Raw genomic sequence first — 27,917 nt, 5'->3', positions numbered from 1 at the left:
TCTGTTAATTTAAAACAATCCAATAATCCTTATTATCTTTTCTGCACCTTATGGCTTTAGATAAAGGATGCATATAAGCTAATTTAATGGATATCCTAAAACAGCTGAACTTAGATCATCAGATTCACCGATGCACAGAAGACCTAAATGTTCAAACTGGGTCCAAATAAAATTAGTTTAAGCTTGTGCACTGCTTGTATGCATCCTTAACCTTGTCCTCTAGATGCTTTTTTTCACCTGGATTCATTGTGCTGAACGTAAGCCACATTAAAGCTGGAAAAGGTTTTGAAACCATTAAAAACCTGCCAATTATTGACGGGGAAAGTGTAGACTTTTTAGATCCACTGTAAACATGGGAGAGACGCAGCCGGAGCGCATACAGACTCATTTATTATAAGGAATCTTTTTTTTTTTTTTTTTTTTCTGCTGAACTGAGCAGAACTGTGTCAGCAGCTTTGAACTGTGCAGTCAGGAAGCGAGAGAAGCAAGGCGGAAGATAATAAACAGCAGCAGTAGCGTGTGTGTGTGTGTGAGTGTGAATGTGTGTGTAAAACCGCGCAGAAGGGCGAGCCACGCCACCAAAGAGGGGTTCCCCTTACCGGCAGTGTGCAGAGAGCGCACAGGCTGCCAGAGGCATTTCCCAGCTCAGCGCACACAGCAGAGGACCCGGAGCGGATCAGCGGGGCTTCCAGGGACCGGGCTGACTGGGTGGGAACTTTTCACAGTGAAATGACCAGATTTCAAGGCTGAGCTGAAGCGGAGTTTCGCTTCTCGTCGCGCACCTCTACGACCAGATCGCAAATGCCCAAAGAGTGCAGAAGAAAGTCCTCTAAGGACTTTGGGTTCCCTGGGGCTGTTCTAAGCGATGGAGGCCGCCTAGAGAGAAGGGCAGCCGGGAGGTCTTCCCAGATTTGCGCAGAGGTCTTCCAGAAAGCGGCTCTCGTAGCCGCGCAGCCCGCAGCGCCGGCGCTCATGCATGCGCCCATGGTGCCGCAGGTCACCATCACCCCGGAGGGAGGCGGCTGCTCCAGGGAGATCCAGCAGGAGGACATGGATGGTAACGGGGACGGAATCCTGCGCAGAAAGCTGTCCAACTCCTCCATCTCCTCCACGGGCTCCTCCGCGGTGGAGTCTGAGGACGATCTGCTGAGCGACACCGAGAGCAAGAGCAAGGGCCTCGTCACTTTGGACCACCTGGTGAACACAGAGGTGAGCGAGCACAGCCTCTTTGGTTTTTACTCGGCTTTCTCCACGTCTCACTCTCTGGATGATCTGCTCATTGTAACATTGTAACAAAAAGCTGCCAGCATTGGGCTTCCTTCAAGTTTTCCAACTTAATCCAAGTTTAACATCATGCGCATTATATATAAAAAAAAAACCCAAAAAAAACCGACGAACAAACGGATATGATAAAATAAAACATTATAGAACCGTGAGTTGAGTGTAAAACAGTATCAAAAAGAAGAAACCCGGGTCTCATGTTCCACCAGAGCAGAAAGTCTATAAAAAATGATGTTTTTCAGATATTCACTGTCCCAAGATGATCCAGTCATTAGTTCTTAGTCTGGAGACCTTGAAACCTGAAGAAGTAGCTGCTTTGACAAATCTCCAGGCTGATAGGATTGTTACTAATTAACAGATCTGTAATATGCTGTGTCTTACAAACCAATAATGTATAAAAATGTATAAAAAAGGCTCTGAAAACACTAGAAGTCGATGCAAAGAAGCTAAAACGTTTTACTGTGGTATTATTGTTTAGTTCCAGCAAGTCTTCACCCAGTCCTTAAATCTGCCGTTACTCGTTAACTAACCTTTAATGTTGATCTTTTGTGTCTGAGGACCCTTTATATCTATGCTCTCTTCCCTACTTCAGCTCGCTGACTGCATTGTATTATTTTGCATAAATTAGTCCTTAATCTGGCCAAAATCTAAAGCATCTTTATTGTGATTCCAGATCCTTCCTCCCAGCGGATGTTAGACTTTATCACCACTTGTTTACATCCCTGCTCTTAATTGCATAGTTTATTCAAACCTCTTTTTTTGTTGCTAGTCTGTTGACTAGCTGTCTGTTGGCTGTCTTCTATACACAATCATACATGCACGTTTTGCACACTTTTGAGTCTCCCTACTCAGTTAAACGTTCATTTAAACCGATTGTGCTATTTTTAATAACCGTACAGTACTTTTTTCTCCTGTTTTAAACATGTCCCTCTGTTGCAGCTGTTAAACCCAGCTGTAGCTGCATTTGACGCTTACGTGAAACAAAACAAGGGGGCATTAACGTCTGGCATCCCGAATGTTGTTTACGTTAAAAACCCTGAATGGGGAATGTTTTTTTTTTTTCATCTAGTTTCTGTTAAGATTAAATGTTGTGGTATAAAAATCTGATATATGTGAATGTCTTCAACATCAAAGAGGAAGAGGTCTTTCTAATTGGCCAATCTTAGATTCCCTTTAACTCACTGGCTGTATAAGTGAGTTACCCAAAGGTCAGTTTTCTGATCTCTTGGCTTTGGTTGACACAGTTCAGAACCTAGAGAGGTCCCCAGATATGAACCCAGAGAACCTTCATCCATGAAAGAAACCAGACCTGAACGAGTCAACCGGGATTGACGAGACATTAACTTGTCTTTTTTCCAGCCTTCAGTAGTTGCCCTCTTTGCATCAACAACCCGGTTTGAAATCCAAAGAGAAACCACATCCAGACTTCCTAAAACAACTAAAAACTGAGTCGAGGCGAGCCGAGTAGGTGGAAAAAGGCAAGCAAAAAGGGAGCGGCATATCCATCGGAACACGTCCAATCCCGACAAGAACAAACGGCACAAGTTGCATCAAAAAGGCGCTTTCCTATTTAGTCCTGAGAAGGTTCTCATGTGAACCAACATACCATCTTAAATTTTCTCCCATTTCCCATTCTAATCTCTCATTAGAGATATCTGAATTACACCGTGAAAATAATCTGTCTCCTGACATCTGAGAGTCAGACTTTTAATAACTTTTCCTTAAAGAAGAGAGCATTTGTCTTTGTCCACAATAACCTGTTTATAGCTGCGAAATAGAAGCTGGTCTGAATTATTTCAGCTCGTAAATAGCCAGCAGACATCAGTGGGTTATTGTCATTAGAGATGATTTTATTCATTCTTTAAAATCCTTCTGTAAAGGTTATAATTCTCATATTTAATGTGATACATATTGATGAAAATTAACAGAAACATCACGCTTTTTATTAAACGCAACTGTCAAGAATTCACTGGAAAGGCGTAAAAATTCATGCCTCAGATGAAACGCTTTGAGACTGGTCTGCTTTTTTGATAAGCGGTGAATCTGGATGTTTGACCGACATTAAAAGTCATCTGAAGTAGCTGATAGGTGGTGCTCTTCTCTGTCACAGGAAGGAGCTGCGCTTTAGAGCAGAAACGGGTCATAAACAGCAGGCGGCAAAGCGTTTCCTGACAGAGGACCACTGGGAATTACAGGACTGCAGACAAGAAGCAATTACAGCCAGATAACAGATTTCTCTTTAAACAGTTTAGTGCACGTCCAGGCGACATTAACTGATGAGCGCGGCTTCCAGTAACCACTTCTCACGGGAATGAGTCATTCTTGCCGGTCCAGGAGTTATTTTTGGAGCTTTCGGATGAGATTGGTTCTGGAAGATTTCACATCAGATTATGTTCCCGTCACCGAAGTGTCAGATTTTTCTCTCACTTTCAAACCCGTCGTTGAGAGATAAAACAAAAGAAAAATGTGTTTTATGGAGCTTGGAAAGCTTGTTGGAGAGGACCGGACGATAAGCAGGACATTTGATTCCCTGCCTTTAATTCATCATGTAATGTAGTTTTACATTTTCTTTAAGACTTACAAAGCTTTTAAGTCTTTTTTTGTTGTAAGTTTTGTATCCTGAAGGCTAAAACCCAAGAGTCTTGCTATAGTTTTCATACCCCTTCATTTATTTCCTATCTTGTCACGTTATAACTAAAAACTTCAATGTGTTTTTAATTTAGTGTAATGGACCAACAGGAAGTGGTTCACAATCGTGATGTCCTACTTGGCCTACGTGCAAAACCCAAGGTGTGGAAGAAAAGTAGCACAACTCATCTCTCTGAAACCACCATGCTGACACATGGTGGTGGCAGCATCATGCCGAGGGGAGGCTTTTCCTCCGCAAGGTTAGGGAAGTAAAGATGGATGGAGCTAGAGACAAAACATTGACTCGGAAATGTAACCGTCAGACCCAAAGTGAGGTTAGAATGTCTCACCACCGCCATGACACACGTCTGTATGAATTGAAACCTGTGTGGACGGAAAATAACAGCCAACATCATCATGTATCATCTCATTTCTTTTTTTTTCTTTTTTTTGTCATTTAACTCATGCTCTCAAGTTTGAGAGTGTTTGTTTCGTTTTACCTTTCCCTCCCTCGGCTCACATACCTGAGCTGAAGGCTTGGCTTTTTAGCTCAGTTGACTCTGTGGGTGGAAACGTGTGTTTGCTCTCTGTCATTGTTGATAACGCTCTATCTGCTCAGTCCTGCAGGAGGTGAGGCACACCTTTAGAAAAAGCGTTGCGTTTGTTCTTCGTCTCACTTAAACGTTTCAGACCACTAAGCAAATTTTAATATCATAAAAAAAAACCAACCTGAGTAAATACAAGAAGCTCTTTCAAATGATGATTTTTTTTTTCTTAAGAGGAAAAAGCTATCGTCTGCTACCTGTGTAATAAAAAAAGATAACCTGTCAGGCAACATGAAGTAAGGCAAGGCAAGGCAAGGCAAATTTATTTATATAGCACAATTCAGTACAGAGACAATGCAAAGTGCTTTACATGATTAAAATATAGGAATAAAAGCAATTAGGGATAGAATGTAGAAACAAAAAAAGAACATTTGAAAACAGTAAAACAGTTTAACTAGAACATTCAAAGGCAATTTTAAACAAATGTGTTTTTAATCTCGATTTAAAGGAACTTAGGCTTTCAGCACTTTTACAGTTTTCTGGAAGTTTGTTCCAGATAAGTGGAGCATAGGAACTAAATTATGCTTCTCCGTGTTTGGTTCGTGTTCCAGGTATGCAGAGAAGGCTGGAGCCAGAAGACCTTAGTGGTCTGGAGTGTTGATGCACTGATAACAAGTCTGTGATGTATTTAGGTGCTAAGCCATTCAGGGATTTATAGACTAACAGAAGGATTTTAAAGTCTATTCTCTGAGATACAGGGAGCCAGTGGAAGGACTTTAGAACTGGGGTGATGTTCTCTACTTTCTTAGTCTTAGTGAGGACGCGGGCAGCAGCGTTCTGGATCAGCTGCAGCTGTCTGATCCACTTTTTAGGCAGACCTGTGAAAACACCGTTGCAGTAATCAATTCTACTAAAAATAAACACATGGATTAGTTTTTCCAGATCCTTCTGAGACATCAGTCCTTTAATCCTGGAAATGTTCCTCAGGTGATTGAAAGCCGACCTTGTAATTGTCTTTAGGTGCTTTTGGAGGTTCAGGTCTGAGTCCATCACTACACCCAGGTTTCGGGCCTGATTAGTGGTTTTTAGCTGAAGCGACTGAAGCTGTGTGCTAACTTTTGATCTCTCCTCTATTGGTCCAAAAATTATTACTTCTGTTTTGTTTTTATTCAACTGAAGAAAATTTAGGCTAATGGGTCTCAATAAGCAACACATCATGTCTCAACTAAAAGAAATTCAAGGGTAACTAACAAAGTCATCATTCAGTCTAGAAAGGGTTATACATTTCTAAGGCTTTGGGATTTCAGCAACCAGACAAAAGGATGCAAAATGGCTCCAAGAGAACGTTGACATCTCATCTGAACCACCGCAGGCCTCTCTTGCCTCAGTCATCCTCATAGTTTATTGATCAATAATAATAATAAAAATAAAGAGGGAGCATGGTGGAATAGTGGATAGAAAGCAGGGTGCTTACATCATGGAGAGGCTGCAAGGTTTCTGGTTAGATTGCTACTCTGGGTCCCTGAGCAAGACCATTTCCCCCCAGAATGCTCCCGCTACATCTAGTGTAAAACTAACACAGCATTTCTGAAAACGAACACAATCCCAACAGTCGTACCTGGTGGTCGTAGCGTGATGGTCTAGGGCTGCTTTTCTATTTCAGAACCTGGAGAAATACCACACTGGATTGAATCATGAATTCTGCTCTGTAGCAGAACATCCTGGGAGAGGACGTCTGGTCGTCTGCGAGCTTGAGTCTTGCTGCAAGACAAAGATCCAAAACACAAAACAAAACCAAACTTTGGGTGGCTTACAAAAAGAAATAAATGCTTGCATTGGTCTAGGGATGGACGATATAGAAAAAAAGCATATTGTTAAAATAAAATTAATATTGATCAATACAGATAATTATCAAAGAAATTCAAAACCTGGTAATCTTATGCTGATGCTTAATATGCTATTTTTAGATAAAGAACACACAAACTTTGAATTCAAACGCAACGCTTTATTCAACCAACTGTTTACCAAAGCTGCAGGTTTTTAAAAGAGAGAAAAGAACGCGTTCTCTCTGAACTCTTTGAAAGTGGGCGGAGCTTCCTGGGTCTGCGTTGTGATTGGTTGGGAGGATGTAATGACTGCAATATTAACCTACATGATAGACTAGAATGTGAAACGAAGGAAAACTGTTCTTCTAAACCTTTTATTCACCTTTTTTTTTCTATCGCACCACACGTCTATCGATTGATATATATTATTGTTGAATTAGCGTCCGGCCCTGCTCTGGCCTAGTCAAAGTCTGAACTTAAACCCAATTGAGAGACTGTGGTGTGGCCGTAAACAGGTTTTCTATGCTCTAAAAACCTCCAATGAGGCTGAATTAAAACAATCCGATGAAAAGTGAGCCGAAATGAATCCACAGTGATTCTGAGAAAGCCTTTTTGACACTTGATGGCAGCGTCAAAGGGTTTGGCACTTTTTTTTTTAAGCTTAACTAATGAAACCATGATTTAGAAACTGCGTCATGTATTAAGTCTATTTTTGGGCCATAATAAATTTTATTTTGGAGAGCGCAAACATTTAATCGTTGCAAGAAAGCAGAAGAAATCTGCAAGGGTGCGATTACTTTTTCGCAGCGCTGTATTGCGAAGCTCACTTCTGCAGCCGTCGAGCTCTCTTTCTGCGTAAGCTGTAGGGAAGTTGGGCGTAATCGCGGTGAATCACCTGCATGTTTCTGCCTGTCTGTACCATCGAGCCGTCAGACTGAGACTGTCACAAGGCCCGCCACTTCTCCCTGCCTCCTCCACAGGCAGGCCAGAGCTGTCGGTTCTTTAAAACAGACCGAACACTGAAAACTCTCCCGCCAGGCGCCCGCGTTTAACAGACGGCGTTAAAAGAAAGCCCAGGGCGCGCATTCAGGGGCTGTTGTTCATTCTCACTCTTCAAGGCTGATTAAAGAATTCCAAGTTGGAAAGAAAACGAGACGATCATGTCAGAATGTGCACTTTGATGCTCTGACGGAAAAAACAAAAACCCACACGGAGCACGGCACATGCTCACATGTTCTTGTGTAATCATGTATTTTTTTTTTTTTTTTTTGTATTTTGTGGTCGGTTTCCAGTTTTAGTCTTGGCCTCTGACATTTAACAAAGAACTGCTCCAGGAAGTCAGACACTTGAGAGACTCAGCTTTAGCCTCCTCTGTTTGACGCTGTAACGCAGAGAGCTGTGTCAGACAGTAGAACGTCGTGTGAATCAAAAGGAGATTTCAGAGAAAGGAAGATATTGAGAAGCGTGCTGACAAACAGGCTCTTTGTAGCGTGATTCATTCAGGGTCTGGGGTGGTGCTCCGGCGTACTGATTGCACCGTTAGGTTCGCAACAGTCTCAGTTGTTGTTGATCGCCGTGAGCCTGCTCAACCTGAAAGTTTGGCTTCGGGTTTGGCTTCAGGTGTGCAGCACATCTTGTGCTTTAAAGCAAGGGAGCGTCTGAACGCTGCGCACATCGGCAGTGGACGCCTGTGCATCAACGCAGACCATCTGATAAAGTCGTAGTTTTGTACAATCGGCCCTTTACCTGTGGTGCTCTGGGAGATTTGCCAGATAATAGTTCTGTCATTATACTCAAGCACTGATTTGGCGTCTAGGTTGTTTTGTGCTTAGTCGTGAGCTCAGGAGGATTTGTAAAGAGCACAAACGGTAGCCAGTCCATCTATCCGAAGTTTAAAAGGTGACAAAGAAGCAATTTGTGTCCTTTCCTTAAAATAAAAGAAAGAGAAAATGAAGCAACGTTTGTCTGATTGTGCTAACCGTCAAGGTCTGTTGTTGATGCGAGGACAGACTTTCTTCTATAAAGTGTTTTTCCTTTTCAGGTTCAGATTTTTGTATGCTGAAAATACAATGCTTGCAAAAGTATTCACACCCCTCAACTTTCCACAAATTTCTGTGTATTATATTGCTGTCTTTTTGTGATAGACAAGCAGTAAGAGAATTAAATGTTTTTTTTTTTGTTATTTTTGTTTTTTTACACAAACGGACATCTGAAAAGTGTGGGATCAATTTGTATTCAACCCCCCTCTACTATGATACCGTAAAATAAAATCCAGTACAATCAACTACATTCAGATGTCACCTAATTTGTAAATAGCTGTCCATCTGTGTAATGTAATCTCAGTACACAGCAGTTCTATGAAAGAAATCCACATGAGGTCATGTTTGCACTTTGCCACAAACCAATCAGGGGGCACAGCAACCAGGAGGGAGGCTACTCTAGTCAGATCAGGTCAAAATTAAAATGTTTGGGCTATTTACAAAAGAAAACTAACATTTAACATCCCTCCAAACATGCCAAAAATGCCATAGCAAAGCATAGTGGTGGCAGCATCTCGGTGCTGGGATGCTTGTGGGGACAGAGAGTGAGCTCATAGTTGAGGAGAATTTAGACGGAGATAGATCCAGGACAATCCCGGCCTCCGGAGGTTCACCTTCCAGGAGGACAACTAATCATAAAGCCATAGCTGGCTTGGATCAAAGAATATTCATGTGTTATGGTGGCCCAGTCAAAGTCCAGAGCTAGAGCCAACTGAGAATCTGGGACAACATTGAAACTTGACGTTCACAGACACGCTCCATCCAACACGACTGAATTTGAGCTGCTTTGCAAATGAGAATTATCCCGAATCTCTCTGGTGTCTAGATGTGGAAAACTGCTAGAGGGACACGTCACAAGACTTGCAGCTGTGACTGCAGAGCAAAGTGGTTCTGCAAAATACCAACTCCGAGGAAGTTTTTGCACTGCAGTTACATCACATAAGAGCCCAGTAAAATACACAGAATAATTTGGCTGTAATGGGACAAAACATGGAAAAGTTCATGGGTGTGAATACTTCGAAGACGTGTTTTTAACCAGTAATTACAATAATTAAAGGTGTTTTGTGATCTTGTTTACTTCCAAACTCTGTTTTAAGTCCCTCTTGTGCAGATTAGCGCTTTAGTCCAACTACTTCAGTCAAAATTACCATTTTAGTCATCAGTCCTAGTGATCGCCAATGCAATATCTGCACCAAACAGAAACAACGGCATTAGCTGCCAGCTCAATAAATTTGAACACTTGTAGCATTAACACGTCTGTGAAATTCTGCTGCCTTTCGCGGTGCGATACAGTCAGTAAAGAAGTAAGTGGAGCGTATCATCTGACATTTAAGAGAGCCCAGGCGGACTGCTGCAGGAGTTCTGCTATTGCTGATGGCGATGAACAGCGATGAACTGTTGCCTCACTGTGATCAGAGTCTCTGTTTCATTTCCTGTTTTACTTTCAACAAACTGCAGAAAATGACCACTTTAAAGCCCCGAAGTGGACAGAAGAAACAAGTTCCTTATTCCCACGGCAGAGAATAAGGTTTGGTTCAGGTCGTCTTTAAGTATGAGAGTAAATCGTATTTTATTAAATTTATTAAAGGTTTTGCCTTTGCGTGAATGGAATACCTTACCGCTGTTAAAACCCATACATTTTTTTAATTTAATTTTAATATCAAAAACTCACATTATGTTAATTCAAGCCACACCTACTGATATGTTGGAATTAAAATGCAAATACTACAAAAGAGCAATAAAAATTATCTTTACTATAGAGTTGATCCTCCACAGTGCGTGAGTCAGACAAAGTATTGCTAAATAAGCTGGTTTTTAACAGGGCTGCACGATAAGAGGAAAACATGTCAGGGAATGTTGCAATGATGACATAGTTTGTGAAAAATAGGCTAATACTTAACTACACAGTGCTAATTTATTCCTGCTTTGTGTATAGCGCAAACTGTTGATGGTTAGTAGTCTGTCCAGATGCAGGAAAATGAAAAAATCTTTAGTGCCAATCACAACAACATGATTTTATTGAAAATAATGCAACTTGCTGCAAGTATCATTGTTGTATACCAAGAATTGCAATACTCTTTCACACTTCAGTAAAACATTTTCTGCTAAACTAAACAACAAGCATCAATAATTCAATGACTGGTGTAGAGCGTGTTGATACAAAGTAGTAATTAGCTGATATTTATTGAGGCATGAGCAGTTGATTTTGACACCGATGCGTTCAATGATATTGCGATTACGAAACATTTGCAGTGTGTCGCGCAGCCCTAGCTTACAAAGTACTGTTAACATAATATTAGACTGTTTAGTGAAAAAGGTGCACAAACAACAAGGAGAACCACAGCTGCAGCAAAGTCTTGAGTGCATATACTGTATAGTACTTAGACATACTTTCAATTAAGCTCACTTTTCTCCATTAAAAATATAAATGTTCTTACTTTAAGTCTAATTCAAATTCTAATTCTAATATACCACTGTGTGTAATCAGTCTGTGTATTTATTTCAATAAACAGTTAAGCCCCAACTTTAGGGTTAAAGTAATCTTTTAATTTCACTAAAGTGTTTCTTCTGACTGGGAGTAATATTAACGTTCTGGAGCGGCCTAGTCAAAGTCCTGACATGAATCTGATAGAGAATCTGTGGTGGGAGCTAAATATCAGGTTGATGGTAAGGAGGCCTTTTAAACTTAAACATTAAAAATGCTGGTCAGCAATTAAAAAAATTAAAAGGAGGGTTTGACTGTTGCAACGCAAATTAAGTTTTTTATAGCGACTTTTAAGAAGCTTAAACAATTAATTTGTGAAAAGCCTTTTTTTTTCAGAAAATGTAAATAGAAATTAAACTTTTTTTCAAAACTGATACGCCTTGTACATTGTTTTATTATCTTTTGTGAGATGCTTATCTCATTTCCTATCAGAAACAAAATTCTTAGAGGGAAAGTGTAGATTTTGGTCGTTTTAAATCTAAATCTTCCAGGAACATGAAGAACTGTGAGTTTTACTGTGGGTTTTACCTACTTAGATACCAACGTCATTTTAGTCGCAGTCATAGTTCATTGAGTGCTCTAGTCAGGGGTGGGAAAGGGAAAGTTTAGTGGAAGGAAAAAGCATGACAGAAGAAAATCCACAAGCACCCAGGATAATCTTAATGATGAGAGGATTATGAATCAGTCAAGAGTTTAGGGGAGATTTATAAAACTTGGACAGTAGCTGGATTTAGAGCTTTAACAGCCAACACACACAGATGTATCCAGGATTAAGGCTACAACACTCATTTGGGCGCCATTTTAGGCAACCACTCCTGGATTATTTCTCAGTGGTCTTTATTTTAGATTTCTTTTGTTTATTTCTCTACCACTCTGTGTTTAAACAATGTATATGATGTACACGTTTAACTTTTTGAAGAGAAAACTGACAGATATGAACTTTTAATGATGCTCTAATTGACTGAGATGTATTTGACTCATTAAGATTGATCAAAGGGGGCCAGAATCCCTGCTTTTTACAGAAAATGTGTTTGTTTGTTTAAACCTATGCTCCCGTGGAACTTTGTGTGTTGTAATAGAGAAGGACGGGCCTGGCAGCAGGCCACAATAGAGATGTTGAACGCAGATAGGAGTTTCCACAGAACTGGCATTTACCTGACCCAGATTGGAGGCATCATGCAGGGGAGAACGGAGAGCCCGGCGTCAGATTGGCTGGCCAGAGCAGCCTATGCGATCAGATTTCAATTCATAAAAGGGGACTGGAGCTGGTTTCCAATTTAGGGAGCATGTGCTCATTAAGGATCAAGAACTCACAACTTTTTAAATAGTGTTTTGTGTGTGTTTTTTTTACAGAGGAAACCTTGGAGAAAGTTGAAGACGTACATCCGATGGCCTTTCAACGCTTCCCAAAAGAAGAAACTAAGCTGGGTCCAGCTAGCTGGGCATAAAGGTGAATACCGTTTAAATTGTGCACCAATTGTTTGTAGTGTATTTAACACTGGTGAAGCACCTTTGTCCGAGACAAATTTTGCCGTGGGGGCAATAAAATATATATGTATCGATCTACCTATATATTAGGCAGCTTCTTTGAAGTTGAATATTTCCTTTTGCTGATTTCTTAGAAATCACTTTATTTCAATTTTGCCTTTTTACGTTATGTTTTATGGTTTGTTTGCATCTTTTTCATGTTAGAATTTGGCGAGTATGTGCTCCACCCTCCACATCGCCACTGCCTAGTTCATGTCCAGTTGAGCAAATATTGCAGAGGTGATTAGATAAACTTTACAGGGTACAAAGATTTTTTTTCAAATGACAAATGAAAACATCCATCACATGCATTAAATCATTACCTGTCACGTTAAGGGCTTTTGCACCAGGAAGGTTTCCAGGGTTCCACCTTTATTTACTTTTAAAATGAGCCAAGAACAGCCGCCACATTAACATAATTTCTCTCTGCAGTTCTTCGCAACAAGTCCAAACACTCAGTGGTTTTTCTAATTAAAAATGTTCTAGGAACGTTCCTGCTCTCATGTAGTAGGAGCTACATTTTGTTCACATTACTCTTTAACTTTAGGAATTTGGTGTTTACCGTACAAAGAGGTCGAGCTGCAGAAAGGAATGTTTTGGGTGAAAACTGTTTCACCTGTTATGGACAACTGAAAGCAGACTCGCTGTTTTCCGACATGGTCTACTTCTTTTAGCCCTGCAGCATATTTCAGGAATTCACATTCAGTTCTACTCTTAAGAAGGAAGCAGTGATTACACAAGCTTTTACGAATCCCCACATGCAGGTATGTTCTTTGGCGGCCTAAAAGGGCCAGGGCATGAATGAGAACCCGTCTCTATCTCGTCTCAGGAAACTTCAAAGCTGCAGACGAGGGCACCATTCTGAAAAAGTTATCAGAGAACGAGATGCAGTGTTTTGAGAAGCTGCGGGACGACGCGCTGCTGCCCTTTGTGCCGGGATACCATGGAGTGGTGGAAAATGATGGCGAGGCCTTCCTGCAGATGACCGACCTGCTGGCTAACTTCGATCAGCCCAACGTGATGGACTGCAAAATGGGCGTGAGGTAAGCAAGCAGACTTGAGTGCTAGTCTTCAATGTGCAAACGTTAACATCAATAAAATTTAAAAGTAGAAAGTATGTTTCATTTCATTTTTAATTTTTTACTCATTAATTATTAATACTTTCAAAAGGTGCTAAACAACTAGCAAGTAAAGTGCAGATAAGCGACAGTAGAAGCTGCCTGCCTCGGTTTGCCTCTTTAAGGGAACACCTGTTGTAACTGCAGGCTGTATGCTTGGCTTCCTGCCACAGCGGGTGGAGGGCCTCACTGTTAATGTGCACAACTCTACACAATCCATTGACGCATGAATGCACTCGTGAATTCATAAATGCACGCCTTTTTGCATGCATAGACATGCAGATGCACACAAACGCCGCTTGATTGGACAGCCGAACGCTCATGCACAAGCCTGAAACAGGCCCATGCATATTGCATGCGCACTAAGCTTACGGATGCACATTACCACATGCATGAACTATTTGTTTTACTTAGCTACCTGCGTAGGACTTTGTCTGTATATCTGAGACTGTTCATACACACAAACACACATTTTGCACGCTCAGGGTGTCCCTGGAGACTCCCCTTTGTCAAAAACACTCAACCGCAAAGTTGCAAAACCACCAACTTGCACAAACACACACTCTGGCTTTCACATAGAAAAGTGCTGCACACAGGAGTCTCCTCGTAGCTTCCCTCTCCAGCACAGAGGAAGTGGAGCTTGCAAACTGAAACTAAAATTCACATCTGTTCAGAACTGTTTGCAGTGAATATAAAGGCTGTGCGAGCAAAACTTATGTTTGTCTGTGCGTTCCTCCTAGCCCTGCAGATTAGTCTTTTTCTGCACCAATATCTCCACACTGCATAGAGAAACATTGAGTGTCAAAACCTTTTAACTTTAGCCCTGCAAATGTGTAGAAACTGATCCATTAAAGTCAGAAAATAGTGTGCGTTAAAAATGTATTTGACCTTCTATAAAACAATGCTTTTTTTTGCATTTTTTCTCCCACACACAACTCCTGCAGTTCATCGGGCAAATGATAAAATCTAACAAAGCTAGTCTGAGTAAATAAAAAAAGCAGTTTTCAAACAACGATTTCATTATGAGAGAAAAACTATCCTAACCAATTTGGACCTTTGTAAAATAGTACGAACCTGTATGACAACATGAAGTAGACATAAAGATCTCAAAGCACAACACACAATGCCCAGATTGACAAAAATTTAAGAATAGATGAGAAACAAAGTCTCTGACATCTACTAGTTTAGAAATGGTTGGAAGGGCCATGTCTATGTGTTTGAGACTCAAGAGACAAAACTGGCATCCTTGGCAGGGTTTTACAATAAATACCACAAATGGCCTAAAAGAACACACAAAAACATCTTAATTGTTCATAAAAACTTTTTGGAAACTTTTTTGGCAATTTGTATCTTGTTGCATTTTGTGTGTAGATTTTTAATGGGCCTGCTAAGCGGAGAGTGGAATTTTCGACATACTAATCGGTGTAGCCATAAATTCTGCTCTCTAGCAAGAAAATCCTGAAAGGGAACATCCAGCTATCGGTTTGTCATTTAAAGCTCAAGCGTACTTGGGGTATCTTTTAGGAGAATGTTTTTTTTTTTGTTTTTTTTTAAATAGGAAGGATTTGAGGTTCCCTAGTCAAAAGTCTGGGCTTAAATCCATCTAAGATACTGTGACTTTAGACGAGACAGTCATGCTTCTTTGATATAGGCGTTGCCCCTAAAAGGTGGCACAACCAGTTATTAGATTTAAAAGGAATTTCTCACAACGGGCTAATCTGGTTTGGATAGTTTGTCTCCCCTTATCATCTTAAATTACCACTAAAACTGCATTTTCTGTTCACTCAGGTTATCTTCATCTGAAATAAAAAAGTTTGTTTGCAACATTTCAACGTGGAGGGAAGAAAAGCTAAAACAAAATATATGCATACATATATATATATTTTTTTTTACTTTTTCACTCTGTGTTGAAGGACATACCTGGAGGAGGAGCTTGTCCGAGCGAGGGAGCGGCCCAAGCCTCGGGAGGACCTGTACAAGAAGATGGTGGAGGTGGACAATGGAGGCCCAACCCCGGAGGAGCACGTCCAGCGGGGCGTCACCAAACCTCGCTACATGCAGTGGAGGGAGAGCATGAGCTCCACCAACACGCTGGGCTTCAGGATAGAGGGCATCAAGGTGACGCGTCATTCACGTACTTTCTGCAGAATGAAGGGAAAAAAGAGGCGACTAACATGAAAATGGTATTAATAATAGCCGGCACAGTGTAAAACAGAAACGTCTCCTTCCCTAGCTATATAATCTTTCATTTACGAGCCTGTTGCACCAACTACAGGCGAGGTTTCTCTGGTCTTTATCAAGGGTGGATGAAAACCCTCAAGATTTTCTTTCCCAACGTGATCATAAAAAACATTGCTGCAGAACGGACAACAGATAGTGATCAAGTTTTTGTAGATACATCTGGGCTGAGCTTTCGGTCATGAGTGAAGTGCACGTCCTTCTGGGCACACTTGGTTTTTGCCTCCTTAAACATGTGCGCCTCATTTTTGTATGTCTAAGGTATGCAGTTAGGGAGAGGCTTACAGCAGAAGCACCAGAAATCTCATGGAAACAGGTCTGATAACACGGCCTTCACAAAATAGATGTTTTTTTTTGTTACACTCAAAATGCAGACAGGCAGGCAAGAGCCGCACAGTGAGTCGGAAAAGGTGAATAAAAATGAAGACAGGAAAATAAATCAGAAAGGAAAATAAGTCATGAAACATGAGCAAAACTACCATACAGTTGAGGCATGTACTGAAACTAGACAAAGACAAAAAGAGGTTTAAGTGGTGGGAAAAGTGGCAGTCCATCACGGGACAGAGAAAAAAAAAGGAAAAAAACATGAATGAGACCAAACAAGAAAACTTCCCAAAAATATCTAACAGAAAAAAGAAATAAATAAATGATACAAAGAACACCGGAAAACTGGGAAACTAAAGAATAACCTAATAGGGAAAAGTCCAAACACTCAAACGTGAACTAAACAAGGCAAGACTTATTAAATTACAGTAAACAGCTGGGAAAAAGTTCAAAACAAACAAAAAGAAAAATTTAAAACCAAAAGATCTCAAAGTCCTGACGCACTACAATAAGTCATTTCATAAAAGCATGTATCTTTTTAAAGTTGAGCTGAAAATGAACCAGTGTTTGTGGGAAAATGTAAAAAATAAATAAATATAACGAGCTGGTTTGCAAACCCTGAGCTAATACACCATTGCTGCCTTGCAACGGTTTTAACCATCACTATTGTTTGGTTTGGTGAGCTCCATGTTCTGTAACGTTTAGTTGTGGACTTAATAATGTTCTTCGGGTGAAGCCCTTTTTGAGTGAATTTGGATGTTTGCAAATGTTCATGCTTTATCACTCATTATATCTCAGTGTGGTTTACAAGCTGCACCTCAACTGACAGGAAGGCTCTTGAAAGAGTACGAATGTCAGCTCTGGACCTTATAAAGACGCTGCTTCCTTCACAGTCGAACCTTCACACCACCCGATGCCAGAGCCGGGCAAAAATAATCTTGAAGGACACGATCTAGCTGTAGCTATGTCAAGGCTGAGTAGATATCTAAGGCTTTGTAAGTGCAATACATGCCCGCACCACCAGATTTTTAACATTTTTATCCAACTGCCATTAGTAAATTATTGTTGGTTTATAAACCAACAGTAATTTACCTGCAATGATTCACACCCAAGATGCCACAAAGCACATTTTGTTGGACCTCACATGCACTTATTTAATAGCTGACGTCTGTCAGTTATTAATACTGTTAAACTTTTAAACTGTATTTTTTTTTCCTGATTGTGTGTTAAATTTCTTTAAAGAGCTCCAGGGTATTAAGTTTCATTAAGCACATATGCAATGACAACAGATATATATGCACACACACACACACAAACACACATATATATACATATATATAATTTAAGAAGAATGCTGTTGCTGAAAAGTGTGGTTGCAAAGTATGAGTTTAAGGGTGTAGACCCGCCCCCACAAACCAATGTGTATTTCATGTGACCTTTAAATGTTTAATGTCACATTAAAGGTGGGGGAAAATAAACAAGGGTGTGCGCACTCTTAATATCCACTAGGATATTGTCAAACCTGTATGCCTCTGCCATAAGCTTTGACCTAACAGCCTTCAGCTGATGTAAAGACAAAGTAAGATTTTGGATCATGAAGATACTATAGTCCAGGAATGACTAAGCTTTGTCCTTGAGGGCAACTTTCGGATGCATCCCTGCTCCTACACACCTGAATCACATGGCTGAATTGCCCTGGTTAGCTCTGCAGAAGCCTGGTTCATTTCTTCAGGTGTTCTGAAGAAGGCATGCATCTAAAGGTTGCAGGACGGTATCTCTTAGGGCCTGGAGTTTTATTTATTTATTTATTTATTTATTTATTTATTTTCACAGATCAAAATAGAAACTCAGAATACATCAATAGAATAAAAAATAAAAAATGTGATGGAGTGTGACAGAAACCCCTTAGGGCTTATAACAAAGGCCACACCCCTAAACCAACAAAACATCAGGCAGCTCACATTATGAAAGTCCTTTCAGAGAAAACAGAATAGACATGTACAGTAACATTATTTTTACATTTTAGCTTTCAGATTTCAGGGAGTCAATATTTGTAAAATCATACATCACTGTCTTTTTTGGATAACAGTATTTTCTTCAAAGACTTTCTACCATTTATTTCTGAAGATTCCAAATATTTTCCATTTTCATTCCATAATTCTGCACCACGATGCCGAAAAGAAAATTTCACTTGAGTTTTAATACTTAACGGTAAATGAAAAGACAAAGCTGGTCTAGTATTATAAGAATGCATTTGGTAGTTCTTAACAAAATATTTCTTGAAAGTATCAGGAGACTGACCTTGTTTTATCATAAAAACAAAGGTACATGTTTGATAAATATTAATTTCAACAGCTGTAATTTGGAAAAAAGAGGAGCACTAGCTGCATCAACTTTAGAAAATGTTGCTAAGTGAACAAAAGCTTTTTGTAAAAGTAGTATTTTTTTAAGATAACTTTTGAGTTGGGCACCCTGACTTTGTTTTTTATTGATTAGATGCACTGTATGCACGAGAAACACAGAAGAAGAACTAATTTCAAGATTAATGTGAGATAGTCCTATAACTTCTAGTGTTTAGGGCCATAAACTGAGCAAAGGGATACAGGCTGCTTAGAGCAACATTGATGTAATCTGACGTTACGGTGACATTGTTGTCCTGCTCCTCTTATCCTCTTTAGAAATATGACGGTACGTGTCGGACGGACTTCAAGAAAACCAGGTCGAAGCAGGATGTCATCCAGGTGTTCAAGGACTTTGTCGAAGGGGACGCCAACATCATTGTACGTGGCAGCCAGTCACTCGTTCAGACTTCTTCCCGCACATTTCACTGTGAACTCACTCAAGCAGGGAAGCATACAGACCTTCTGTACAGTTCTGTGCATATCCAAATAAAACTGCAAACGCTGTAGGCGTTACCTCAAAGTCTGTCTTCACCCACGCAGAGCACACAGGCTGAGTAAGCTTCTGCATCCGTGTTCAATATTTAGACAGTCACAGGAAAATGACTTTGTTGTCTCTGCGCTCACGTTTTTTTGGCAAGGCTTTGGGCGACTGTGACATAATAGTAAAAATAATTACAAAAAAAAAACATGCAAGTGTTTAAACTGTAAGAAGAGAACAACTCCAGGTGCATGGCAGAAAGTATACATATTCACACTGCAAAGCTTTTGTTTTACAAATATTAGCTCTGTCCCCATCTTAGTGTTCAGTAGCAATTAAAGTGATGGTTTAACCTAAATTAAAACTGTTTCCTGCTTTTTTTTTTTTCCCCCTCGCCCTGAAATGCAGAAGTCTTACATGCTCAGGCTGAAGGAGATCCGGCAAGCCCTGCAAACTTCTGAGTTCTTCAAGCAACACGAGGTGATGGCTGATTTTTACTTTGAAAATTAGGCAGGAACGACAAATAAAACGTGTTGGTGTGTTTGTGACGCTTCATATTGTTGATACGGTTATCTTTAACTGTATATTTCATGGATTTAACCATTGTTTAACCGGGGAAATTAAATATCTTTGAAGGCTGAAAGCTTAAAGCTAACATCATAGCACTTACACGCATTAAAAAAAGTCATTTGATTTACAGGTACATCTTAATATAATAGAATATCGTAGCTAAGTTTATTAACTTATTAGGTTCAAAAAGTCAGTAATGTAGCACCTTTCTCATTAGCTTGGTTTCTGGTTGCTTTAAAATCATAGAAATAAATACAAAGGTCTTTCTGAGGGATCACTTTTATTCTGTGAGAGGCTAAAGAATCACACTGTGGACTTTGTGTAATCCACACATGGTTAAAATGACACAACGAGGCTCAAATATAACCGTCCCAGACCCACTAATGTTTGGTTAGTCGTCCCTTAGAAAGTAACAAAGAAAATAGAAACTTCTTTTATCATTCTGGCTGAATATTTGACAACTCTCCTCGCAGGATTTATTTAAATTGCTTTTTATTTGTATTTATTTTTTTCCTATTAAACAAAAGCTTGTTACTTGAAGCCTCATTCATTTCAATCAATGTCGATATCCTGGGAAAAAACAAAACAAAAAAAAACAAGCCGTGTCCAAGTTTCAACCATCTAGCTGAAGTTGTGAAGTTGACAAATTTAAAAGGTAGCCCTCAGTCATTATTCTATCCAGTATATGGAATCCGGCAGTAAACTAATCCCACAGCATGATGCTAACACCACCATGCTGGACAGTGTTCTATAGCTTCAGCTTTTTGTTATTATGCTCAAACAGCTCAATCTCCATCTCATCGGACCATAAAACCTTTCTCCAGAAGGCATTTAGCCTTTCAGCTCGAAACTTAATAAATAATATATGATAATAATAATAATAATAATAATAATAATAATAATAATAATAATAATAATAATAATAATAATAATAATAATAATAATAAATAAAACTTGGTGTGGATCTTGGAGCTGGAGCTAATCCTTTATTTTTGGCAGGACAGTTTGAATCAAATGGTTAAATAACAATAGTGTCGTTTTTTGAAGGATAAGTTTTAGCCCTCCTGTGGAGTTTCACAGACTTCTTAAAGCAGAGCTAAATATCCAAGAGGCTGCTTGATGAATTGATGAGGAAGCAAAGAAAAATAAAGGCTCATCATACTGTCTGTTTTTCTTTCCCCCTCCATCAGGTTATTGGCAGCTCCCTCCTGTTTATCCACGACCACACGGGCCACGCACAGATCTGGATTATTGACTTTGGGAAGACCACAGCTTTGCCTGACGGTCAGACTTTAAGCCACAACGTTCCGTGGCAGGAAGGCAACCGAGAGGACGGGTACCTGTGGGGCTTGGATAACCTCATCCTCATGCTGGAGGCTGTATGCAACGAAGAAACCACAGAGAACAGTCTAACTACAGACACTCACACAGCCAGTGACCTTTGAGGGTGGCGGGAGCTTCGCGTGTTTTAAATGGACTCTACAGATATAAAGACCTTTGGGTTTGGTGTTACATACGTTGATTTGTTTTGGGTGAAATATAAGCACAGAACTGTGGGGTCTCTGTAGCCAAAGACAAGGTCCTACGGAAACTTGGGCTCCTTCCACACGGGACAACTTATTTAGCACTGACGCTGACAGAAAGGGTGCTGAACAGAGGAAAGCAGAAAGTTTCTTAAACGTAAGTCAATTTCTGCTCAAATGCAGTGACACTAATTCCCTTTCCTGTGATGTGAACCGAAGTGAAGAAAGCGAGAAAATCCAGAGCGAAAGAGGTTTCCAGCATCCCACCGTCCACTGTAAAAGCTTTACCTGTAATATTAGCGTCTTCTACTGACAAACCTCTCATGGTTGTATGACTACAGCATTATAGCGCATCCCCAGAGAATCACTGCTTTTGGACCACTATGAGTTGTCTTTTAAAAATCCTTTTTGCATGTAATTGATTTTCATTTTGTAATCAAACTCCAGCTGTGGATGCTCAGCTATATTACAACACAGGGTTCGTTAAATAAAAAAAAAAAATCAACATATGGTAACTGTTGGTCAGATGAAATAAATCAGCATGTGTTAGAAATTAAAATTGACACTTGGTTTATTTTCTTGAAAACGGCACGTTGGGCTTCAAAACCAGCAGAGGCGGGCTCCACTCTTTTATATTTGCTGTAAAAAGGATAAAGGTGCTGCATGTGTGGCGATGCTAAAATACTGTGGATTATGCTAATTACACACTGCAAAAACAGAACTAAAAATAAGTAGCATTTTCTTCAAATTTGTGTCTTTTTCCTTGATTTGAGCACGTAAATAAGATGATCTGCCAATAGAATAAGATTTTTGCACTTAAAAAAGGAACAATTTATCTCCATTTTATTTCAAGCGCAGTATATCTAATTATCTAATTTTAGGTGTCAAAATACTCATTCCATTGGCAGATAATCTTATTTACCTGCTCAAGTCTAGGACAAAAACACAAATTTTAAGAACATTTTACTTATTTTTACATCCGTTTTTGCAGTGCATAAACCAATAAGTCTCAGAATCTAGCCAAAATTTCTATTTAACTATTTCTATTGCTTAAGAGAAGAATCAGGAAATTTTTGTTGATTTTTTAGGCTTAGAAATTATTCTGTCAAAGGGTAATTAGCTGTGGTGACCGACTGTATCAAGGCCGACGCACACCCTGCAAGAACAGAGGAGACAAGAACAAGAACAAAGCCCTTTCTGGACAGAACATTTCATACTTTATAAGAACTATATAGTGAAAAACTCCTGAAAAGTCTTGGTCTCCTTCTACTGCAGCGTCTGTGTATGATTGTTGTCAGAAACCACACAAGTCCTGCCCAGAGGATCCCAAAGCAGAGCTGCAAGAGCTTTATTTTTCTTGCTGGCCTGATCTAAAGAACACATTTTTCAGTTTTTGTGGCGTATCGACCGTGGCGTATCGAACCCACCAGCACCAAAGCTAACATCCATCCATTGTGAAATTGTAGACTTTAAAATCTATCTCACTAATATGCACATTTTTGGCACATGTTGGTTGTTGTTGGGCAGAATTTCCTACCAATTATACTTCATGATCTAGTGACGGTTCTCATTTTTACTGTCCATTAGGTTGCTGCTACAGGCGTGTCAGGTGGCATAAGGGTGGAAAAGGTGTTGAAACATAGGTGAAGAGCTACGATTTGTGAGTTTCCTGATGAGCCTGCCTGATGGAGGCACAAGCGGCCAGATATAACTCCCTGTGACCATGACCTGGAACTGGGTTCCAAGAGCTTCGTTCAAACACGTCACTGTGTGCACTTATCGCTAAACCAGAGGTTTTATTTTGACCATAATTTAGATCTTACTGCAGACATGGGAATCAAATCTGATTTGTGTATAATACAAAACTTGGTGTTTGCTTAAATACATCCAGGAGTTTCACATGAAGTTGCAGTTTTTAAATAAATGATGTTGGAGATGTGCACTTTATTAGCTTAGAGAGAAAAGCAGAGTAAAAGAGCAATACATCTAAAATGTGACCCGTCTGGAGTACGACAACACTAAAGAAAACCTTAATAACTTAACAGAACCTGCTAATAAAAAGCAAACACTTAGCCAGCTCAAAGAGAGTGGTTCCTCCTAGTTTGCATGTTCTCCCAGTGCATACGCTGATTCTCTCCGGTTGTTAGGATAACGGGCCTCCCCTAAGAGGCTCTTAGGTACGGGTGCGTCTGTGCATGTGTGCCCTGATGGACTGCTGACCCCGCCTCTCATCCCAATGATTGCTGAAGGTAAGCACCAGCCCCCTGCTAACCTGCACACATAAGAAGGCGAAAACAATCGACAGATTTTTCTTTTTTGACTAAATATCTGCTCAGAGTTGCTTTGCACATTGAGGGTATTCTAACACATGTACGCTTTTCACACGATAAAAGAAAATCACTGACACTCAGAATTTTGACATTTAGCATTTAAAAGCATGATGAATAATTGTGGATTGTTCCAAAACAAGGAAGAAAAGTGATGCACCGTCATGATTAACTTTCATGACGATGTTTCCTCTCCTCTTTAGGGTATTTAGTCTATTTTAAGGCCATAAGGAAACCCAGTTCATGAATTTGCCACATGACCTTCAGGTTAGACACATTTAAACCCCCAGTTGGAAATTTCTCTGTAGGAAACAGCTTTAGCATTTTGCTCCAGAAAGTGTCAAAGCATAATTTGGTCCATCTTTAAAAACATACACTAAAAAGTCAGATAACATTAATCATGGATAATTTGATGCAAATTAGATGCTAATTAAAAATGGAAACCCATTAAAGCCTATTGTACCCCTGATGTACACCCAGAACCTTTATACTGTCACCATGAAAACATATACAAAACATTTTTGTAGTTTGTTTAGGTATGTATAATGTTAAAATACTTAAAGTTCAATTTGATCTTTGCAATTTAACATTTAAATGTGAATCTGCTTATAATAAAATTCATTTTAAATCCACAACTCTGTAGGCTGTGGTTTAGTGTAGCACACTTTACCTTTGCCTTGCATTATCATTTTCTCTTCTTTTGCTTCATTGACAGAATGAAATTAGCCTTATTCTACAAATTAGAGGGTAAAAAATAAATCACACTCTCAGTTAAACTGAGCATGGATGTTTTGGAATAAAGAAACGAGGAAGATGATGAGCAGCAAGACAAAGTGAGCCTGATTAGATTGGTGAGGGGGAAATTATTTCTCTTGAGGTGGAAATATGCTGTTCTTCCTTAAGAAGAATGAGGTTTATTTTACTGAAACTGTTTAACAATGCTTCTGTTTACAACAAAATTAAATAAAAAGAAAAACCAGTTTTTCACTTGTGAACTGTCATGACCAATGTTGCATTCAGAGAACGAACCCAAGACACCCTTTAATAATTTATTTTAATCATGTTTGTTGGATCCCAGGTTGGTTTTGTTTTTATTTATCAGGAATGAAAGCTTGTTCCTGTTAAAAGTTCAAGACTAAGGGTAAATCTGGTTTGCTGGTTAAAAGTAATGAATGGGAGCGATATCCATACAACTGTTCAGAATCGTTGGATTTTAATGGATGTAAAAGTAAATCTATGAATGTCTGGCACCTTGTGAGGTTTACTGAGCTGAAAACTCAGCAATGAGGTGTCGGGTGTTCAGCAGGCTGGCAGTCAGCAGCCACAGAGCCACATGGTCCATAGATAGAAAAGGTTTTGGAAACTTCTGTGAGAAGGAATGACTTATTGCTCACTTAACATGTTTGAGCGGCTATTTTGAACCTATAATGTTTGTTCGGTTTACCTTCAGACATAAAACCCATTTTTCCTACGTCAGCAGTGGTCCCTGAACCTTTTTTGTGCCACCGACCTGTTTAACATTAGATAACATTTTCACAGATCGGCCTTTAATGCACAGGTCACCAACATGGTGTCCACAAGGACCACAAGTGGTGCCCTGCTCTAGCCTGTTCTAAATCTAGCACAACCCTCCAGTGAGCTGCATCTAAAATGTTATTTTAGTCTGTTGCTCTACTTTTGTAATCAGACTTGCATTTATATAGATTTTAAAATGCTAAATGTTTAAAAAAAAAAAAAAAGAAAAGCATTGCAAGTTCAGTGCTGGTAGCCCTTCGTGCGACACAGTACCGATAAAGTAGCTCTTAGTTTCAAAAAGGTTGGCGACCCCTGCTTTAAGGTGTGGCATATAAACGCAACAGAAAATGATACGACAGGCGTAAAAACTGTAGCGATTTCTAAATTTCGTAATAATATAAAAAGTGCATTAAAATGCAACTATTTTTGCACTGACTATGCAGAGAACCCAATATTCGGCCAAACACGATGCATGTGTTTTAAAAGGTTTATCAAAATAAAGAAACCTGGTGCAGGAAGGGGGGAAAAAAAACTCCGCAGGCGAAGTGGACAAGCAGGGCTGGAGCTTGAAGTCGGTTTGATGGCTGACAATCAGACAGATCCAATGGGCTTGGCAATGATCGTGGTTCAGAAACCAGTCCAGGTGGCGTCCAGAAAACAGAAACAACAAGGGCAAGATAAGACAGGGAGAATCTAGGGAACCAGAACTAAGCAAAGAATGCTAGACATTACTCAGTTTGCAATAGTCTGGCAGCAAGATACTGTGGGGAGACCAGCACATTGATGCAGGTGAACAGGTGTAGGTTGTTAACTTAATGAGCTGCTGCCAGAAGATAACAGCTGATTGGAGTCAAGTAACTTAACATGGAGTAGTGGCTTGACAGACAGCCGGCCACAATCATAACACAACTCTCTATAACGGTGAAAGTGGGAGCCCTGAGCGCGATTCTCTGCAATCAGACGGTCCAATCTAGGGGTGATGGCAGACAATAACAACTGAAGTGTATTGCTTAGGTCCAGTGTTATGGTGTGGTTTTAGTGGCAAAATTAAGACTATTGCACACCCAGCAGCTTCTCCCATGCTAACGCAGGTGAACACTCACCTTCTCATTTGCCAGTAATTGATATAGCCTCTTGCAACAAATAAGTAGCTGGCGCTGAGTGAGCAATAGTCTTAATTTTGGCACTAAAACCACGGCATAGCCCTAGGGCTGGGCGATGAATCAATTTAAACAATTCATTCGAATTTACAATTTTTTTAAGAATACATTTTTGGAAAATCAGGATTTCATTTTGCCAGTGGGCTTCCATGAAGAGAATATCATGCAATGCTGAATATGTATTTTTAGGAAAACATATTGTCAAAATATTGTAAAGAGGAGACTTTTTTGGTGACCACTGCTATAGCGTGTTAACATGGTCAAATGCTTCCATTATATTGGAGAGCCAATCTTTAACAAGTTTGTTTTGACTACACGTAAGTTTCTACGTTGGCTTGTTGAAGTGACAAATAGAAAAGGTTTTCCAAGGAAGTCATGCCTCGCTTCACTGACAAAACTGACACAGATGAGATAAATACGCCGATTTATTTGAGGGGATGGGATATGGAGGTTAAAGTCACTGAATTGTGTGGAACATGTTTGCATTACAGGTTTAGCCTCTGTCACCTTTCATAAAAATACAGTAGTTTTAAGACAGCGTGGTCTAAAAGCCACCCAGCACTGATCATATATGCACTCCATAAAACAAGCAGCCTTCACAGAGGGATTTTCCAGCAGGTTTACAAAGCCTTAAAGATTTTTATTTACAAGTCAACCGCTGGAAGTTAAGACACCAATATTGAAAAGCCTGAGCACAATTCTTACAGAAGATTCATAAAACCTCAAAATTCGACAAATAATACAATAAATGAGAAAAAAAAAGAGTTGAGGTTATAAATCATACAACTAATAAACTTGCCACACAAAACCATAAACTCAAATTGTAAATACTGTGTTTCCTCCTACTGGTCAAACCAGCAGTGCACAAGCAGTGTCTAATGGCAGTGATCTACTACAGAGTCAACATTAACAATAAAACAACTTACAAAATGTAAAGGGTTAGTCCAGTGTACAGACGTGAGTATAAAAATAAAGATTTTCACAGCTGCGTTTAACTAACAAACAAGAGAAGCCTACTGGCCGAGTAAATACCGGACCATGAAAAAAAAAAATAATACTTCATTCAAAATATTCATCTCATAGTTAAATTAATTCCTGCTCAAGTGCAGCATTCTCTGTGTTCAGTGTTTTTCTTAACAATTAAAAAAAGCTATGAGGACTGTTTGACAAAACAAGCTCAGCACAGTGCAGCTTTTCATTTCTGTTCAAGGCATCTGTAGCTGATGTGAAAAATCACCTTAAAAACTTCGGTGAGCATGAGATAAAATGTAATACCAAATATTACAATTTGGTAGTTAACAATTTTTAGGTAGAACTGGATACAGAGTCGCTACTTTCAGCAGCATTGAGCATAAAACGTCAAGAATAAAGACTGCAGAAATGAAAAAATAAAATAAAATAATATATATATATATATATATATATATATATATATATATATATATATATATATATATATATATATATATATATACTGTTAAAATATGGCACAAAAATAAACTGACTGGATGAAAATGGCTTTAAAATATGAATTGTGAGAGCGGATTTTGACATTTCTGTCTGCACTTAATTATATCAGAATGAGTTAATCTGCAGCAGCTTGCTTAGTAACTCAAATCTGAGCTCATGAATACCAACGTACACCTGCGCTCACCTGCTGGGAGAATGCACTTCACATTTCTAAAGGGAAAGTTCATGGAATTTCTAATATAATGTTTAAAAAGGTTAATGTATGTATATATATGTATGTGTGTGTGTGTGTGTGTGTGTGTGTGTGTTCACAGCTGCATGGTCATGGTCAAAATCTCACCTTTAATTCTTCAATTTATAAATCACACTATCTGAAGGACGAGTAAACATTGGGACTTGAATTAGAATTGTCCATCCGAAGTATTTCATTGATGGCTAAGTAAATTCAGTCTTTTCAGTGA

The 27,917-nt window shown here is 39.5% G+C and overlaps 1 protein-coding gene across 1 annotated transcript; it reads left to right on the top strand.

Moving 5' to 3' along the window:
• The first annotated feature begins 518 nt into the window (after positions 1 to 518).
• Positions 519 to 21,543, top strand: itpka (inositol-trisphosphate 3-kinase A). The gene is made up of 7 exons (XM_012864584.3): positions 519 to 1,209; positions 12,158 to 12,254; positions 13,161 to 13,374; positions 15,363 to 15,567; positions 18,690 to 18,791; positions 19,300 to 19,371; positions 20,652 to 21,543. Exons 1-7 carry the CDS (start codon positions 802 to 804, stop codon positions 20,904 to 20,906), a joined length of 1,353 nt encoding a protein of 450 aa, XP_012720038.2. The 5' UTR covers positions 519 to 801; the 3' UTR covers positions 20,907 to 21,543.
• The last annotated feature ends 6,374 nt before the right edge of the window (positions 21,544 to 27,917 follow it).

Source organism: Fundulus heteroclitus, chromosome 19 (assembly GCF_011125445.2).
Source record: "Fundulus heteroclitus isolate FHET01 chromosome 19, MU-UCD_Fhet_4.1, whole genome shotgun sequence".
Classification (NCBI taxonomy): Eukaryota; Metazoa; Chordata; class Actinopteri; order Cyprinodontiformes; family Fundulidae; genus Fundulus; species Fundulus heteroclitus.
The sequence above is the reverse complement of the archived record's forward strand: the minus strand, read 5'-3'. Positions and strand labels throughout refer to the sequence as shown.

Coding starts and splice junctions, on each gene's coding strand:
- itpka (XM_012864584.3), top strand. CDS start 802: ATGCCCAAAGAGTGCAGAAGAAAGTCCTCTAAGGACTTTGGGTTCCCT. Junction 15,568..18,689: donor TCAGGATAGAGGGCATCAAG/GTGACGCGTCAT, acceptor TATCCTCTTTAG/AAATATGACGGTACGTGTCG. Junction 19,372..20,651: donor AGTTCTTCAAGCAACACGAG/GTGATGGCTGAT, acceptor CCCCTCCATCAG/GTTATTGGCAGCTCCCTCCT.